The sequence below is a fragment of the Nesoenas mayeri genome (assembly GCF_963082525.1).
Source record: "Nesoenas mayeri genome assembly, chromosome: 3".
In the NCBI taxonomy this organism is placed as follows: Eukaryota; Metazoa; Chordata; class Aves; order Columbiformes; family Columbidae; genus Nesoenas; species Nesoenas mayeri.
Window position 1 is genome coordinate 100,311,590 of NC_137544.1, and position 18,983 is coordinate 100,330,572.

At 43.5% G+C, this 18,983-nt stretch overlaps 2 protein-coding genes across 2 annotated transcripts; one reads left to right on the plus strand and one right to left on the minus strand.

Moving 5' to 3' along the window:
* Window positions 1–334: 334 nt before the first annotated feature.
* Window positions 335–739, minus strand: PFN3 (profilin 3; the record flags this gene model as incomplete). Its single annotated transcript, XM_080341465.1, has 1 exon — window positions 335–739. One exon carries the CDS (start codon window positions 737–739, stop codon window positions 335–337), a length of 405 nt encoding a protein of 134 aa, XP_080197591.1.
* A 1,007-nt stretch (window positions 740–1,746) lies between these two features.
* Window positions 1,747–11,653, plus strand: LOC308039183 (mitochondrial amidoxime reducing component 2-like; the record flags this gene model as incomplete). Its single annotated transcript, XM_080342298.1, has 7 exons — window positions 1,747–2,018; window positions 2,213–2,386; window positions 5,271–5,433; window positions 7,123–7,263; window positions 8,296–8,357; window positions 8,446–8,517; window positions 9,058–11,653. 7 exons carry the CDS (start codon window positions 1,747–1,749, stop codon window positions 9,185–9,187), a joined length of 1,014 nt encoding a protein of 337 aa, XP_080198424.1. The 3' UTR covers window positions 9,188–11,653.
* Window positions 11,654–18,983: the final 7,330 nt, after the last annotated feature.

Sequence of the window (18,983 nt, forward strand, 5' to 3'; positions counted from 1 at the left end):
CCCTCCTGCCCTTTCCCAAACCTAACGTTATCAGAGACCTTCAGCCCAAAATCAGTCAGTAAAATTAGAGTAACAGGGAGTGATCACGCAAGAGGGCAAGGAGACCACTCAAGTAATATTGAGCATCTAATGAGGAATGTAGATGTTACCTCCTTGTGCTGGTCAGGTAGCCTGTCAGTGTCCCAGCACTGCTGCCTGCCCAACACCCCACCACATGAAAGAAGCAGGCAAAGACATACACAACAACATCAGGTATATTTCCCTTCTCTGATATAGCAACAACCATGCCCCTGTGCTCAGGCAAAAGGTGTCTGTCTCTTTGGCACTATTTGCTTCATACTTTCATGCCCACAATGATATTGTGGACCTTTTGGTTGAGGGCTCCTCCATGGACTCCCTTCTTGCCCATGAGGAAGACCAGGGCTTGGATGGTCTTGCCAATACAGATGGATCTGCTGTCACTGCCCTTGCTTCTGACATCCATCACATTGTCTTCATCCACGAGCAGGTTGTCACGAATCACACTGCACTTTTTGCCAGCTACGGTGATTCCCGTCAGCAGGAGTGTTTTCCGATCCTGGCCTGTGATCAAGCCCACTTCTTGAGGCGAGATGGCTGCAAGAATCCCTCCTGGCTTGGCGGCCCACACACATTTGTTGTCGAAGAGGCCCACAATAGCCACATCTTCCACATTCCTGTCTGCCAGGATGCTGTTGATGTAGTAATTCCAGTAATCCATCGTGGCCCAGCTACCCAAATCTCTGAAATGCCCAATGCCAAGCTTCCCTGTTTTCCACCTGCTGGGACTTTGGTCTCGGCACGCTGAGCCTAAACCTTCTGAGCCCTGCAAGCTCGAATGGGGAGCTGGGTGAAATCAACAGCCAAGGCTCTTCCTTTGCCTGTGACGAAAAGCCCGTGACGATAGTGGCGTTTGCCACTCCAGCCTGTTCTATGATGTCATATTTGCCTTGCAGCTGTCTGTCCCACCAAGTGACTTCCCCATGACCCTGCTGACAGGAGGGAAACTCTTGGAGGGGCCTCATTGGCACCAGGCAGCTGTCATGGGCAGTCAAATGGCATGGGATGCCCCTACCCCAGCCTCACAGAATCATAGAACAGTTTGGGTTGGAAGGGACCTTCAAAGCTCATCTAGTCCAACCCGCTGCAATGAGCAGGAGCATCTTCAGCCAGATCAGGTTGCTCAGAGCCCCGTCCAGCCTGGCCTGGAATGTCTCCAGGGATGGGGCATCTACCACCTCTCTGGCCAACCTGGGCTGGTGTTTCACCACCCTCACTGTAAAATTTTTTCGTCATGTGCTGCCATTTGCTGCCCCCACACCAGCTCTTCACCTCCCTTTTCCCCCTTTTTCTCTGAGCTGCCCCGAAAGCCTGAATTTCACGAACTCATGTGTCCCTGCACAGTTCATACTTTCCCTGCAACATTGCTTTCTATAAAAGCCCAGATACTAAAAAAACGCATGTGCCGCCTGTGTTTTCTCAAGCTGGACGCTGCCAGCGAGCACTCAAACTTTTATTTTCCGCGCTGTGGCCGCCACTCTTTCTTCTGCCGACGCCCTGGGCCTGGCGAAGGCTCCGGGCTGAGAGCAGACCCACAGCCCGCCGCCCGCAGCGAGGCCCGTTGGGCGGCAGCCGCGGCGGGGCCGGAAGGGGCGGCCGCCCGCCCGCCCTGGGGCCCGCCCACGCCCCGGCCCCTTCAGCCGCCGCCGCCGCCGCGGCCAAGTCGCCATGAGCGGGGCGCGGGGCGCGTTGGGCCTGTCGCTGCAGGCGGCGCGGCCGCGCTGGCTGTGGGGCGCGGCGGGGCTGCTGCTGGCGCTGGGCGCCGTGCTGGGCGCCTGGCGCTGGAGGAGGGGGGCTGGGCGCCGCCGCCGCTTCCGCCTGCAGCGGGTGGGGACGGTGTTGAAGCTCTTCGTGTACCCCGTGAAGTCATTCCGGGGGCTGGCGGTGCCGCAGGCGCGGGTGACGCTGATGGGGCTGCAGAGCGGGGATCTGCGGGACAGGTACGGCGGGGGTGGGCTGGCGAGCGGGGGCTGGCGCGGTGCTCCTGCCCGGCCCCGGCCCCGCTGCCGGGCTCCCTTCGGGCTCCGCGGTTGCGGGCTGTTCTCTTTGGAGAGGCACCTGTTGTGCCAGGGTTGCGGGGGGACCCTGCCGTTTAGCCCTGTCCAGTGCGTTTGTGTCCCCTGTCACGCAACAGGTTTTGGCTTGTGACCAAGGAAGATGGGCACATGGTGACAGCTCGCCAGGAGCCGCGGCTGGTCCTCATTTCTGTGGGCTCTGAAGACGGGCACTTGACCTTGGAGGCCCCCGAGATGAAGCCGGTGTGCGTGCCCATCAAGCTCCCCAGGAAAAATCCCGTGCGGAACTGCAGGTACCGAGGGACCTCAGCGTGGAGGAGTTGTGGGGAGCTGGGTGACTTCCCTGGCTTTAGGGGCTTCCCCCGCCTCGCCCAGTCCCCTTTCTATAAATACTCTTACTTACACACTACATTATTTCAAGACTGTAGTGGTTTCCATTTTCTTATGGAGTTGGAGAGTGTTTCACTCTCCTGCCATGTGTTATTCAGGAGTCCAGGATTAATTGTTGCAGCGAGAGGTCTACTCTTAGTCCGCTAAACACTGCTGAAAACAAACCTTGTGAAAAGGTGACACAGTATTCAAAGGCTGTACATTATATATCTGCCAAATGAACGATGCTCTTCAGTCTTCATAGACTGTCAAGGTTACTCATTTGCGTTTAGTGTTTTCATTTTGCTTGGGTGAGCAGTTGCATCTCAGAGCCCCAGTCACACATATTGGTATTTCTTGGTCACCACTAGTATATGCGTCAACATTTTTGGATACATGCTGGCTATTTGAAATTGGTGAGATGTTGATGTTTAGATTCCCTCACCCCTGTCTGTAGACATTTCACTGACATGCCTAAATTAATAACTCGGTTGCCAGAGGCACGCTTTGTGGTCACAGGGGTAAGATGGGTGTCCCCACAGCAAGTCATTCCCTGTGCATTGTATCTCAAAGCGATTTCATGTGAACAGCTTCCAAATGTAGTCATTCAGCTGTGTGCCTACAGTTATGCTCGTTAATTTCAGGACTAGTTATTTTACACATGTATTGAAATCCATGCTGGAAAAACGCTAAGGGAAAGCAGAAAACCTTTTTCCCTGATAAAATGTCAATTAATATGTAAGGCTGTGTAATTGTAAATGGTGTTTGCCAATACAAAGATACTGATAAGTGTGTTTCCTTTAGATAGCAGAGAAGGTTAATGTACTGGCTGCTGTAATTAAAAATAAGAGAATCCTGGAAAGGAGCTGCATTGGGTAGCTTTTCGCATAAATCTGTTGCTGTGAAAACCCTTGGTTAGCATAGCTCAGTATCAAAGCAGGTGCAAGTTACGAATTATAATGGAGAAATAGGACAGTCTTTTAAAAATCCGTCTATAATGTGTATATGTTAACCAAAGACACACACACTGCAAAAACATGTGGTTTTCAAGATGTTGTTTTTCTAAAATTTGTTGTGCCATTAGAAAAAGACTACATGCATTTCAGTAATAAAAATATAGCTTCGACTTTTGAATTTTGAATCTCAATGTTGAGGTTTTTCGTTTGTTTTTTTTTTTCCATAACAAACTATTGCCCTCACTGGCTTTAAAATTGCCAGATTTAGGAAATGTAAGTAAGCAAGAGTTAGGTACATATAAATGGACTTCAAAAATTACAACTTTGTCTGGTATTATTGGTGGTCTCATAGGACGTGAAATGAGTGATACCCATAGTTAGACATTGCCTTACACTTTTCAGGACGAATCCTGATGTTTTGGATGACTGTGCTGTCCTTAAACAATTTGCTGTTTTTCAGCTTGAGGCTGATGCCTTCTCATCCGTTCCTAAGTGTGAGGTTTGGGAACAGGAATGTATTCAGGAAAATGAAGATTTGGCATTTGCTCTGAAGTTCTTCTCTCCCAGCTTTTAGGTGGGAATAGCTTTTTTGCTCTGTGGTTCGTGCTGCTGGCAGGGCCCTCTGCACAGACTTGTGTATTTATTTTGCTGCTGGGTGAGCATGGTGCCTTCAAATTGGGATGCAGTAACGCATCTTGCTGAAAAGAGCTGCACAGACGCTAATCTTTAAAACTGGTAAATCCAGTTGCAGATTTTACTTGGATATTTTAAAAGCCTGTGTTTTCAGGAGCCAAATGTAGGACTGAAGCCATTGTGTAGGCACAATTCTATTTCTGCAAATGTTGAAGGGTTGTTGTTTTTTTTTTATAGCCCTCCAGGATATTGCTACAGGCACCCTAACAATTCATCTCTCCCTGAGATGAGTAAAGGAAGGCTCCTAGGAGCTGGGCTCAGGCTAGATGAGCTGCCTGAGCATCTCTATCCTTTAAGCTGTCCCAGGTATGATTGCAGAGGTAGAAAACACTGCACGCAGCACATTTGGATGAAAATCACTACTTTGAAGAGCATAGTAAAACTGTTCGTGACTGGTGTTGAAGTTCGTTGGAATGTTGAGTTGAGGTTTACTTTTTCTTGCCAGTAAAGTGTTTCTTGCGTAAACTTGTTTGTGTCCTGCTGCCAGTGGCTTTTTGTGCCCTGTGGACTTTGCCTCTGTTCTAAATGTTTAACCGCACTTAGCATATAGAATAGCTCCAAATCTTAGGTTTGAGCTTAAAAGTTTCACTCAGCTCTGGCTAAATTTTTATAGCACTAAAATCTGAAGGAAAGCTTCCTTAATAACCAGGGACATTTGCAATTAGTAATATTTGTAAAATGTTAATTACGGTAATTAACCACGTCCTTTCAAACTGTTGTTCATTTTCTGAGATTAATTACCTTTTAGCTGATTTCTGGGTGAAATCTTTTGGTGTTGCAGTCACATGCAAATGCAAGAGCGGACTCTTTTTTCACTTGAAAGTGTGGCAAACAGGTGGTTTTGTTGCTGGTCACTGATGTTACTGTTAGCTCTGAGCACCTAAAGGCTATTTCATGGCTCATGCTTTCACCAGCTGGTGTCATCTGGCCGTGTCCATGTTCCTTAACTTTCAAAAAAAGGTGGGCACTAGGAGGTTGCACACTGGGAATGATCCTTGTGCCGAATTCAGAAGCCAACTTCCACCTTGTTAGAATCCAGGTGGTTTGTTTACTGTACCTTGCTACTACTGTTAGAACAAGTTATTTGCCTTTGAATAATAAGCATGCTGAAGCCTTCAGCTTTCTAGCTAACTTGCTGATATGTCTTGTGACCCTTTAGAGTCTTTGGACTGGATATCCAGGGCAGGGACTGTGGAGATGAAGTGGCTCAGTGGATCAGCACTTTCCTGAATTCAGGGCCATATAGACTGGTGCACTTTGAGTCCTCCATGCTGCCAAGAAAGTCCAAGGACATCATAAACCTTTTCCGAACCACAGATGAGGTAAATTAATGGTCTTTTACTCAGAAGTACTTTCTTTTAACCACTTCCACCCACCAAAACTTACCCATTCCATCATTGGTGATTCAGCCTAGTTTAGCAATCTCTGTGTTCATCTACTTAAACCACATGAATATTCTCCTTTTCTGTGATGATATAATGTGCGCAAATTTTACTTTAAATCTGTTCTAAGCTATTGACCATTCTCAGCTAAAGAGTCTGATGCTGATACTTGAAGAGGTGCTATTACATTGCAGAATTTCATAGCATTCCCTTTGTGTCTCAGTGAATAGAAGAAGTCACATTTTTAGAGATGTTTTGATAGTGTAATCAGTGTTGCACAGAAAACCTCCATTCTCTATCCCTTGTTCACGTCTAGGCGTGTACTGATGGGTGATGTGTTACCTCATTTTGTTTCAGGGAACGATGCTTAACCCAGGGCTCTGTAGTTGTGGGCCTAGGAATTAAAATCCAAAGAAGGTTACAGAGGTTTCATCTCTCTCTCTCTTGCTGTGGGAAGTGGCGTGAAGGTCTGATATTAGAGAAAGCTAACGCACATAGGGAAAGGAAACGCTGTGCTCAGACATCCTCATGTCATTGGCGCCACTGATGCCCATCTTTTTGTCTGAAAAACTCTCTCTCGTGAAGATGGTTTCAACTGTAGCTGATGAGTATAAGCTTTTTAAGCAAATATAAATTGTGAGTATCTTGCCTTACTGATGTGATATTATTATCTATAGGGCATCAGTGTTTTCCTTGTTGCAGAACAAGAAGAAGGTATATTCAATTATGGACTTTTATATGAATGCATTTATTGTGTAGGGGCACTAAAACCAATACAGAAGACTAGGTTTCAGCAAAAAGGGTTGCAGATTAGAAGGGGTGACATTCAGGAATCCTGGCATGAAAAGAGGGCAGAATTTTTTACATAGTTATTTTAATACTCATCTCCTGTGGTTGTAAAGGTGTGTACAAGGGGAGGGAAAAGACAATATAAGAGAAAGACAGGAGTGCTATACACTAAAATTCTTGCCAAAATTTACCTATTTTTTTTTTCTTCTTCTTCCTGTGAAACTGACATACATAGGAGTTTTCTTGTAATACTGTTCTTCAGCCTTGTTTGCTAAAATGGCAGCTCTCCCAGTTCCAAGCAAACTCAAACAGATGAATGCACAGTTGCAATTTAGTGTTGCTATTCTGGATGTGAAACTCCCCCTGGTGTTGTTATAAGGCAGATTCATTATGCAGAGGCATTTACTTACTTGATTATAGTCAACAAACATAAGTTCAGCAGGTCCATAAACGTCTTAAGTGCCTTTCATACCTTAACATGTTTTACTGATATACTTAGTTCTGTCTGTGACACCTAGAATAAATGTCTGGGGCATGCATACATTATTATTTCGTAAGAAGTTGTGGTACCTTATATAATTTTGGTTTCATTCTATGAGTAGAAGTTTAGTTTTACAATTTGAGCAAATGAAACTTGCTGTGGTTACTGAACTAGGAAAAGGCATATTATTTTACTTGTTAACCTACTTGCAGGAAAATTAAAACCTGAGTGCAGCAGCCTAACACTGTCAAGCTGATATGTGGCCACTGGTTCCAACATATCTGTCCTTGTGCCATTCAGTAACTTGGCTCCCATGCTTTCGCAGCAGCCTCAGGATTTGTTTGTGTTTGTTTATGTAGGTTGCCTATCCTGACTGTAGCCCAGTCTTGATAATCTCAGAAGCTTCACTGGAAGATCTAAATTCCAGGCTGGAGAAGAAAGTTAAGATAGAGAATTTCCGACCAAATATTCTTGTGGCAGATTGTGGTGCTTTTGAGGAGGTAAGATAACTGTCTTAAACGTCTTATTGAAGCCTTGGTTATGTTTTATTGTAACTTGATTTCCTTGTGTGGTGGTGCCTACAAGGATGAGGAAAGCTGCTATTCTGTGATTTTATTTATTTATTTATTACAACTGGATTTCAGTGAGGTACAGTTTCTGCTCACGTCAGTGCATGTGAAACATTGAGGAAGGAGGCAGGTCTGTGAATGCTTATTTAGCTTAGCAAAGGATAAAATAAGTGTATCTAAATGACAGGCTCTTGCTGAGAGCTCATCTTTAAGTATGAAGTTGAGAAAGCTATCCATGCTGTAATTGATCAATGATTCAAATGAACAATTTGTAAATTGACGGTGTGATGTTTTATAGCCTTTGGCAGAAGAGTAAAACTGACCCTTTAAATACTGCGGTCTGTCACTGCATCTCTGACAATATTCTGGAAGTTCAAAAATACTATCTAGGAAGATATCTGGTGATGAAGTAAAATTATGATGGTGGCTTTTAAGTGTTTTTGTGTCATGTTGCCCTTTATTTCTAAAGAATTTGCTCTGGATAGATCTGATAATTTCCCAAAGCTAAGAAATGCCTAACATAGGAATGTGGGTTTTTTTGTCTTCCAAGGACGATTATAACAGGAAGGTTGTGTAGACAAGAAGCAAAAACTTACTTCAACTGAAAATTCATTTTCTGCAAAAACAGTGATTTATTAGAGGTCACAGATCAGATTATCACAAATACAGCAAGAATAAGCTTCCTTTAGGTTCAGACAGGTGCATGCTGCAGAACAGGCTTTATTACTTGTGGATCTTTCTTTTCAGATATAATTACTAGTGGGTCCTTAACTGTATGCATGCAGTAACCACAGAATTTTCATTAAAATAGTACAATAATATAGTTGTACTTACTTTGAAGGTGTAAATAAAGGTGATCATCTGGAATGGTACTGCTTATTCTAGGAATGGCTGTGCCACTCCGGGGAAAAAGGGTTGCATGTGGATATGTCTAATCTATGCATAATATTTACCTTCCTTCAGGACACCTGGGAGGATATTCTTATTGGCGATGTAGAGCTGAAAGGGACAGTGTGTTGTGCCAGGTAAACATTTGAGACTGTTACTTTATATCAATGTATAGAGATGCATAATAAGAAGCAGTTATTGATTTGGCACTGTCTGTCATTGCAGGTGTATTTTAACAACCGTTAACCCAGACACTGGGGTCCTCGACAGGAAGGAGCCCCTGGAAACATTGAAAAGGTTGTAAAAATACCATTGCTGCTTAGACTGTGGGAGTGGGTTTAGGCTAGATCCCAACAGATGTTAGACTGGTGTTTTAAAAGCGATTTGAAGTATGTGTGGGACATAATAATGCAGTGTAAAGGTCTGTGTATATTGACTTTCATTCTGCTTTCTGCAATTCTATATGGTAAGAAAATTCAGGAAGTTCTCTCTTCTTTCTTGCAAACTTTACATTCCCTGTCTCTTTCATCTCTGCTAGGGTGAATGCCTGGGATAACAGGTATTTCAAGTATTTAAAGGTCTAACTTTGCAACTTTGGCATTTCTTTTTATAAAGTCTTTTGTATGTGCATTATACATGGATAAGTGAATACAGTCTGGCTGTTTTTTCTCCATTTCAACAGCTTGGTTCTCTTAACTGTAGTATTTGTTTAGTTTTTTGTCTAGTATGGTGACCAAAACAGGACATCACTGTTCATATGTCCTTTTTCTCATCACTGATATTTTGATTTTTAGAATTTTCTACCACTGATCCTAAAGCAGTGCTCTCCCTCTGCAGTTACCGCTTATGTGATCCATCTGAGCGACACATATACAAATCCAGCCCTCTCTTTGGAAAATACTTTGCCGTTGACAAAACTGGAACGATTAGAGTTGGAGATCCTGTGTACAAGATGGTCCAGGAGTGAGAGAGATTTTGATCAGAAGACACCTTTTCACTTTGATATGCAAGTTGTTTTCCCATGATCATGTTCACCAGCATAACTTTTTCTTATTCCTTGCAATATTTTTGTGCTATGTTCCATATGTTCACAATATGTTTTGTGCTATGTAAGGTGCAGGGGGTTCTTTGAGACTACGAAGTGCCAATGATTTCAAATCATGTCATCTACTAGCATGCCTGTAGCAAGCACATCTTTAGTTTTTTTGGAGGCTGTAACAGAAGAAACTCTAATCCAACACAGACTTCGCAGCACTACTAAGAGTATCACACCTTGTAAAATTTTATGTCAAGCTCGATATCAGAGTCCAAAATCATGTATGAGGACTTTGCGTGGTGTATTAGATACACTCAGTGCCTATAAAGAGCCACAAAAGCCATTCATGCCAAGTGTAAAGTAAGTATGTTGGTCACAGAGCTGCCTTTACAGGTGAACAGGGAGTGCAGGTGACAAGGCTCTGTCCTGGATTCCAGCCTTCTTTGGTCCCAAGCATCTTACCCTGCCTATGTCTGGAGGTTTGCAATGTTTCTTACCCTGCCGTCATTTCCTGAGTATTGCTGCTGTCTTTTGAGATTGGAGCAGGATCAGAAGGTGAGGGGTTTGTGAGCCGATGAAATGCTACTCTTAATCTACAGGTGGGAACACTGGCTGACGATGAGCAAGACTGGGTGTTCACTTGGTTCAAACTCTATCAAGCAGAGGTCAGAAACTATCAGTTTCTCCTGTGAAGCACACCATGACAGGCTGCAGAGTAGTGATGCATTTGATAATGTATCAGTAGAACTTCCAGTTTAACTAAAAGAATTAAGTGTTCACTGGATCAGAGACTTTATGCATGTTGGTGGAGAAGAAAAGCTATTGGGAGCGATCTGATTCTGAGCCTGCCCGGTTGCAGCTCATGTGCAGGTCAATGCTGTAGGACTCTGTGTTCATGCATAGTTCCTCTCTGGCTTAGTGACTCTCTTACTATGGAAAGTTGGGCTGCTAAGCACACGTTTGGGAAGTTTTAAGCTGGGTTTTAAGCTGAGCATGTTAACATCCTTACTGGTTATGCACCTAGATCTCTGGTTGCCCCCCATCCCTGCCCCTATTCTAACTAATATATCAGCCATTTGTGTGAAGCTGATAAGTATATTTTCTGCTATGTTTTATACTGCATAAAACATGGCAGGAAGCTAGTTGGATTATGGAAGTAGTGTCTTTAAATATTACTTTTTTGGGTTTGTTTTTTTTTTTTAAGTGGCCTCCAAGACAAAAGCCAGATGCCTTTCAAATGCTTGGATGTCTGTTGCTTTGTTATGGATTACTGGATCTAGAAAGGGTGTTGAACTAGCCAAAAAGAGGAATCTAATTAAGTGTGAAGAAGGACAAATCATGACCCAATTTGGTGTTTAGATTCTTCGTTTTCTGTTGTGAATATGAAACTGAAATTTTGCTGCATGTTCACAACTCAGACCTGTAAAATGCAGAGCTGTCGTGCCTTCGAGCTGATTTGGACAGATGTACATGGCAAGCCTGAAGCAGGCGTGGGGAGAAGGTAGTTTTCTGTTATTTGTGAACTCAGAGTTACACCAGATTTCCTTTCCTTAGCAGAGTCCTCTGTAAGTGTTAAGTTTTCATGTGACGGACAAGTGCCCAATTCAGACTGCATGTTGCATATTTGTGCATCGTTATGCCTGATGCAGCAACTAGTGGGAGGAAATGAGAGAAAAGACATCATCTAAAAAGATGAAGATCCTTAACATTAGAAGCTCAAACCTGTGGAATTCCTAATGGTGTTACTAAAGAAAGACAGCCTGCCGGCCTACCCGAGTAATTAGTTAAGTGTGTGTCTCTTAAGTCAAGGAAGTGGAAGGAAAGAGAGCTGAATTTTTGCCTCTAGCCAAACATTTTTTCACTGTTGTTTTAGCATCACATTAAGATTTATGTAATGCAAATTGTTTGGTTATAGATCATGTTGCTTCTTGTTAGGCTGTCATCGATTGGGCTAATTTGGAAGTGCGTCTGTCTTTCCAATGAGAAACTGCATCTGCATTCCTGTTAAGAAAATGCCATATGTCTAAAATCCTGATATATCCCTGTAAAAACCTCTTAGAAGAATTTGGCTGTAATCCTAAAACAGGTATGTGTCTTGAGTACAACAAATTTCACAAATTACACTTAAATCAATGATGTGATGAAAGAGGGCCATTCCAGGAAGTGGAGAGTGTAACTGAGGAACATTACAGTATAAATATCTTAACGTAAGTGTTGAACTGCTGTAACTGTAGGAATTGTATTTGATTTTGCTAAAAGCATTTAGGAAATTGATTGAAAACATGTCAGTCATAAACCACTGTTTTTTAAAATGTGCACTTAAAAATGTTAATTGTTCTTTTAACTCCAGAGGAAGAAAACAGAAGTATAAACTTCTATTTTATCCAAACTCTTGTAACGTGTCAAACTTGTGAATCTTATATTTTCTTTGTTTTCTGCTTTGGCATTAAACTTCTGCTGCTTTTTCCAGGACCTCGTGTATGATTAACAGTGGTGATTATTTTTTTAAATCTTATCTCTAAGTTCAGGAGAATATGCAGTTAACTAGAGGAAGCCATATGCGTAAGAAAGCAGAACCACCAGATGTAAGTGATCTTCAGGCTCAATTTTACAACTTTTGTGATCTAGATGATTAAAAAGTTGTGTATAGACTGTGTTATTTTTTTTCCACAGACTTATGCAAATAGAGAAAAATGCATTTGAAAGTAGAGAAGTTTAGTACACTCAACACAAGGTCACGTGTCCTATTCAAGTATAAAGTCAAAACTTCCTTTAGAGTACTTAATGCACCAATGTAGTTCTTGCAGAAGATTCTGTGAGAGGAGGATGGTCCTTGTGGGAAGAAATTTCTTGGTTGCTTAAGATTTGAGGTAGGTACATCTTCAGCCAAGACTCCTCCCCCCCAAAAAGAGAAAGATCCATGCTTCTGCCTCTTAATGAGAAAAGCAGCCTTCCAAAGGTATTGCTCCACTTCTCCATTAAAAAATAAGAGATTCCTAGCCCTTGCCACTCCAAATGGCAGAGGTTTCAAAAAGGCCTACCACAGGGTGTTCATTTCTGGTCTGTTCCAGCACCTGAGTGTATTTGAGTACTTGGTCACCTTTTCTGCAGGCTGAACATCTTTCCTAGAACTACAGTGGCTCTTTTCTTCATTTGTTCACGTAGCCTTTTGGGGTGTAGTGCAGCCAGATAAAAGCGAGTGATGGGACGGCCTTGGGACGCTAATGGGAGGTACTCGCTGCTGATGGTTGTCTTCTTGCCTTCTCTGGAGAATGATGTTGCTTATCTTGGTTTTACAACTTCAGTAAATCTTTTACTGTCTTTTCCAAAGTCCTCTTAGGTGTGCTGTACTGAGACATGTGGGATTTTGATTAATGTATCGTCTGACTGTTCTGTAGCTGCATGCCACATGTTGACCTCTTGAAGATGATATACTGGGAAAGAAGGATGCAAAATCAGTTTGGCATATAGGATGTCCCAGGCTTATTGGTTTAGAGTGAGTGTATTTATGGTTAATCCCACTGGTGTCAGGAGTTCTGCTTCTCTGCTTTGAATCTTCACCCCATATTGAACTTGAAGTCTTGGCAATCAGCAGTGCCAAGAAGTAAATAACTGAGTGAGGTTCTTTCTTCAAGCCTGTCCCAAGTCAAGTTTTGTGCCTGGTTATTTTTGTTTCAGTCGCATCTGTGACTGGAACCGGGCCCTGCCAGTGCAGTGACTGAACAGCAGCCTGTGCTTTAGGGAACCTTCCATCAGTCGTGTGGGACAAGCCCAAGCCAGGCAGGGACACAAGGCTGACAGTAAGCACATGAAGGTGTCACATGGATCAGCTTCTTGAGGATACCATGCACACTATCCATCTCTGAGAAGGAATAAATGCGTTAGGCAAAATCTTGCAAGATGCTTTTCTGCTTTGAGATGCCCTCACAAATTCCGCAGCAGGGACGAAATGAGGGGGGAAAAAATCAGCCAGGAAGGAAATCTCTGGAAGCTGCTTTCAAGGCAGGTGTGACATTGCAGAAATGATGCTTCATTCAACAAAGCAGTTTTTTCAGGGAGTTTTTTCTAAAGTCGGTAGGATTTATCTATAATAACCTCTGATTGCTGAAATGACGTATGAATAGTTGAAATAACCAAGAGGCTGTCTGTGAAGGTTAACACATGAAATGACTGTGCAGCACACCCTGAATGAAGGTAACGGCATTCCTGGGGTTGCAGTAGTGGTGATGGGAGGAAAACAGGCTCCTGTTTTTGAGAGCATGGCTTCTTGAAAATGGTTTTATTTCTCGTATGCCTTCCTTTTTGCCAAAATTTTGGTATTTTTAGCACCATTCTTTTAATATCCTTTTGATGGATCAGAAAAAATGGGAAAAAGCACTCTTCATGTTTTACCAAAAACCAAAACAAAAACAACAACAAAAAAATCCCGCACCTCTTCATGCTATTTTAGAAGAGCACTGGGGAAATCCCTCCTCTGAGCACTGGGATGCTGTGGCTCAGCCCCAGGCACCAGCCAGCTGCCTCCTGGCTGTGCTGCAACAGCTGCGTGCAATGGAGGTGGCACCAGTGGGTGGTGGAAGGCACTGGGAGTCTCCAGTCTCTCTTGGGTTTTGTCCCTGCATATTAACAAGCTTGTGAAAAATGTTGCTGAGTGTCGTTTCTGCAGCCGACTGGTGGAGCAGGAACCGCTTCTGAATGACAGCCAGGAGTCACTTATAAAATACTCTGGTGACCAGAGTCCAACAGTGGTCCACCATCCAAAGATGATGAGGGGCCTAGAGCACCTTTCTTATGAAGAGAGACTGAGAGAGCTGGGTCTGTTCAGCCTGGAGAAGAGAAGGCTGACAGGGAATCTTATCAATGTTTATAAACATCTCGGGGCTGGATGTAGAGAAGATGGGACCAGACTCTTTTCAGGGGTGTCCAACAATAGGATGAGGGGCAATGGGCACAGACTGAAGCACAGGAGGTTCCATCTGAGTATGAGGAGAAACTTCTTTACTCTGAGGGTGCCAGAGCCCTGGAACAGGCTGCCCAGAGAGGTTGTGGAGTCTCCTCTGGAGACATTCAAGACCTGCCTGGAAACATTCCTGTGCAACCTGCTCTGGGTGAACCCGCTTTAGCAGGTGGGTTGGACTGGACGATCTCCAGAGGTCACTTCAAACTCCAGCCGTTCTGTGATTCTGTGACTACCCCGTGAAGGGCTTGCAGCACCTTGGCCATGTTAATTCAGCACCTGGCAGGCTTTGGGCTTCCTTCAAACCCCAGGAGAACGGATGATCATCCTCACTTTGTCAGAGAGGACCAGAGTGAAACAGGAGAGCTGAAATGCTCTGATAATGACAGTGTCAGCTCCTGCCAGCATTTTGCCATTAGAAAGTGGTGGCTTGCCTATGCTGTAAGGAGCTTGGGTTGGTGCTGTGGGGGGTATTTTTGTCTTGTGTTTGGCATTGTAGGATAGAGACACCTTTAGCTCTTCTTCCCTCAGGTTATGGGTTGTAGTTGTTTCCTTTTCTGAAGCAAAGGCTGGTGATAATGGTGTGTTATCACTAGTAGCTGGGGCTGATCCACAGCTACTCTGTGATGGAGGCAAAACTGTATTTTGTTCCTTCCAGGCAAAAGGCTAATGTAAGTTTTAATGCTGCCTGTTGGAACAGGAATAGGAATGGCTTCTCTGCAAGTTGTCCTATCTTCCTAACTTTACTGCAACCCAAGCATTTTGCTCACATAAACAGATAGGATTTAAGCAGACCTATATGTACAGCAGCCCTCAGTTTGTGGGTAGCTGAGCAGGAGAGCTCATCCAGGTTGGGCAACAGAAAAACATTAGTAAGTGGTAAAGACTGTGAGAAGCTGGACTGGATTGTGCAGGTATTGGGAGAGGCTTTGTTATTGGAGATCTTTAAGGGCAAGTTGGGCAAACTTTGCCCAGAAATAACATACGTGATCATGCCTTGGGGCAGGGATTAAATCAGAGGAGTTGCCACAGTCCTTTCCAGCCCTTTGGTTTTTTTCCTTTGCTACTTTATGCTGTGAATTCTTTCTACGTGTGCTAGTGCATCAACTACCGTAGTGATGTCCTTTCCCAAGGGCACTGCCAGCATAGGTGTGTTATGATCTCTGTCTTCCCTGCTTACAGAAACATGTTAACGTGTGCTGATGCACTCTCCCAAATCAAATTGGTCTTTGAAGGATGTAAGTAAAATTAATGCGTAAGTATACCACAACTGGCAGAGGCTGGAAAGGTGCGTAAAACATTGTACCTGATAGGTTCAGCCATTTACTGTATAGATCTGGCACTTTAAGTTGTTAAAAAAAATGCTAATTCCTGCCTATGCTAGAACAGATAGCTTTGAAGAGAAAACTGTGCAAAGAATTGACAGTTTAAAGGTGATTTAGATTGTTACTTAACTTTCACCTTCTGGGAAAACAAGAAAACACAACAAACCAAACCTATGGCATATGTAATGTGTGGACACAGTGAAAAGCTGAATTACCCTCATATATCCACAGAGTACAACGGACCTCTGCGGTTTCACTTCAGGTTTTATTTATGCTTGTCAAAACTCACAGCACAATATGATACATTTTCACCCTCAGTTTCCGCTGGAAATTGCTTTTAGAGTGACTCACTCCTTATTTGTTTTCTTTTTATGGTTCCTGATATGTTCCACATTTCAGTAGCTCATCATTTGAATACACACAGCCTTAATCACTGGCACCTTTGGTTCTCTCCTTTGAACTGGTAAATTTAAGGGATGTATGGCTTACACATCCAGCTTCTCCAAGAGTGAGACCTGAAACTGAAGAATCATTTCACCTGAATACAGTGAGTAAGATTTGACTTGAGATCTCAGTGTGCTGCAGCTGATCTTCACCTTTCTCCTTCAGGATGTTTTTGTTGAACAGCACTGCAGGGATTTGTGCTTCTTCAGAGCTCTGGATTTTGAGGGGTTTTTTTGTGTGTGAGCTGTTTAGCCTGATAAGCTTTCCACGCTGGAGCATCTCCGTTACCATGTTGTTTACATACAAAAATGCAGCACTGGAAATGTAGCACTTTTGCTGCGAAACCTGTTCCAGATGGAGTCTACATCCAAGAAGTTCCAATGCAGTTGTCTGCTGTGTACCTGCTCACTAGAACAGCTATTTGTGGATAAATGAGAACTGTGTCTATAAGGAACTTCAACGCAATAAACCGAACTCTTCCCGTTTTCGACCATCTTACAAAACTCATAAACTTCCCCCAGATAAGAGTTCAGCGTGCGCTCTCTAGCCCGTTTTAGGACTGCGCATGAACTTGAAGCTCCCATAAATATAACAAAGCGTAGGTTTCCAGGAAAGGGAATAATTAATTTGAGGGACTGATGTCCTTTGCTGCATCCCGGAGGACAGATCCAGCTGAGGAGCCTCCACTCTTGCCTGGAGAAGCTCTGCATTTGGCAACACTGGGTCCTAAATCTGTGCTAGCTCTACAGTTGTCAGCAAACTATTCTCCTTCCTCTATCCTTTTCCAGATGTTCAAGAAGTAAAGCTGCATTTTACTCTTTTTGTCAGCTGTTTGACAGCGCTGCTGCTTTTTAAATAAATACAAAAGTTAAGATCTTAAATCATTGATAAAGTATAAATACACTTTAAAACCACATTTGAATACAGTCGCTGTTGTTCACCTGTCAGGGCTCTGTTGCTGTTAGTGGAGCTCAGCTCACCCTTAGCTGAATGTTTCAAGGAGTTTGCTTTGCTCCCCTTGCTATTATATTTAGGTGTTTTGGTGTCACTGGAAATGCAATTCCTTCCACTGGGGTCTTGGAAGGGACCTCCGTCTCCCATGCACTGCTTGTGGTGTGTCCACAAACACACCACTGGTTGTTTTACTGTTTAATTTTCTGCCCTGAGCATCAGTGGAAGTTCTGCCATTTTCTTCCATAGAAAGAGGATCGGGCATTTGACTATGTAAGATTTTATGTGCTTTCCTTATTTTACAGTATTTCAATTCACTTGTTGAACCCTAGGAAAAATGTATAATAAAACTTGTGAACGAGGCCACCCACGCTAGGTAACATGTAGCCTTACAAATTCTCTCAGATACACTTTGAGGCTCGTTGCAAACCCAGAAAGCACCCAGCTCCTTTGGTATCAGGTGGGGGGTTTTAATGATGAGCTGGGAAAGCAGAGCTTTGCATATCTACAAACAGGCATTGCAAACATATTTGATACTGCAATATATATTGCCCTCTTTTGTTGCTGGGGAAAGAAAAGTGCCAGCTAAAAAAACTGTGCTTTAGAGACAGTGTTTCTGCTTTTCTGATGCTGAGTTTAACTTTTACTGGTACTTGAGGCACAACTTAAATGATCCTTCTCTGAATCATCTTAACAAACTGGTTTCACTTCCCGTGATGGTGTTTCTTAAGGCATTAGCTGCTTCGAGAAGCTTTTCAGTCAGGAGAAGCCCCTTCTTGAACACTTCCCACCTAGCTGCAGGGTCCAGCAGAGGAGTCTGGAGCTAGTGGTGCCAAGGCACCCTCAAGAGGTGCCTCTGTCTTCTCCTAACTATGAAGAAAGCAAAGACAATCAGGTGCATGGACAAATCCAAGCTCCCACTTACAAACTGAGCAAAGGAATACACTTACAGCTATCTGACAATATTTTTTTCCTGAACCACGTTTCTGAAATAACTACTGTATTCCTGTTGGATTTGGGTTTTGCATCACATAGACCTCTGGAAAAATAATATCCCTGTACAGATCTTATGACTCACCAAACTTTATTTATTCTTTCCTGTCATGTCATGAGGTGATATATTGATGTTTGATCTTCAGGTTTTCTTTATGGCATGAGCTTATCCATTCTAGTAGAACAACAGTCCTGAAATGAATATGAAGTATGTTTTAGATCATATGTTTTATCTGATCAGCAGAGTTATGAGGCAGAAGGAATATGACAAGGAAGGCAGTCCTGGTTTACTGTACTTTTTCTAGGAGACCAGTGTAACTAGAAGACAGGTTAGAGGAGAGGGATGGGATGGCTTTGCTTTCTTTTCTATGCTATTATAGCTTGAACAATGTCCTGAAAAAATATTGTCAAGCTGTCAAATGGCTGTGGTGAGTCATTTCATCATGAGTCTCACTATCTGTATTGCAACAGTATTTATTCATTTGCTTCCCTCACCACCTGTCTGCTCTCCCTGTGCTAGTATGTCCTTGTGGTTTTGCTTTGTCTGTGCTCACAGGTTTTTCCTGAAGGGGCAGATACTCTGACAAGTGCCAAGGTTCTGGAGAGCAAGTGCCCCATTTCTGGGCTCTGCTGCTGCCTGAGCGGTGCTGAGCAGAGTCTCGAGCAGGTCCTGCTGAGCTGGAGCTGGCTGCACCTTTGTGCAAGCGCTGAGAGGAGATGCTCCCTCCTGCAGCCACAACCAGCACGTAGCATGGTAGCAGGTGTGGGTGTCAGTGGCAGCTTCCAGAAATGAAGAATATGTTGGGGCAGCAATTATCTACCTCTGTACCGCGGATGTCCCATGTATAGTCGCCCTTTCTTCAACTGGACTGCTTGAAAAGAGAGTGGTCGGAGTACCAGAGAGGCTTAGTCATCTGTGACAAAAGTGGGTATGGGAAGGTGAAATAAATCAAAATATTATTTCATCTACATTACCCCCAGTCAGCCTTTTTAGGAAAAGAAAGCTCAGGCAGCAATATTACCTTCATGCTACACGTTAACGTAGCATTATTGGGTT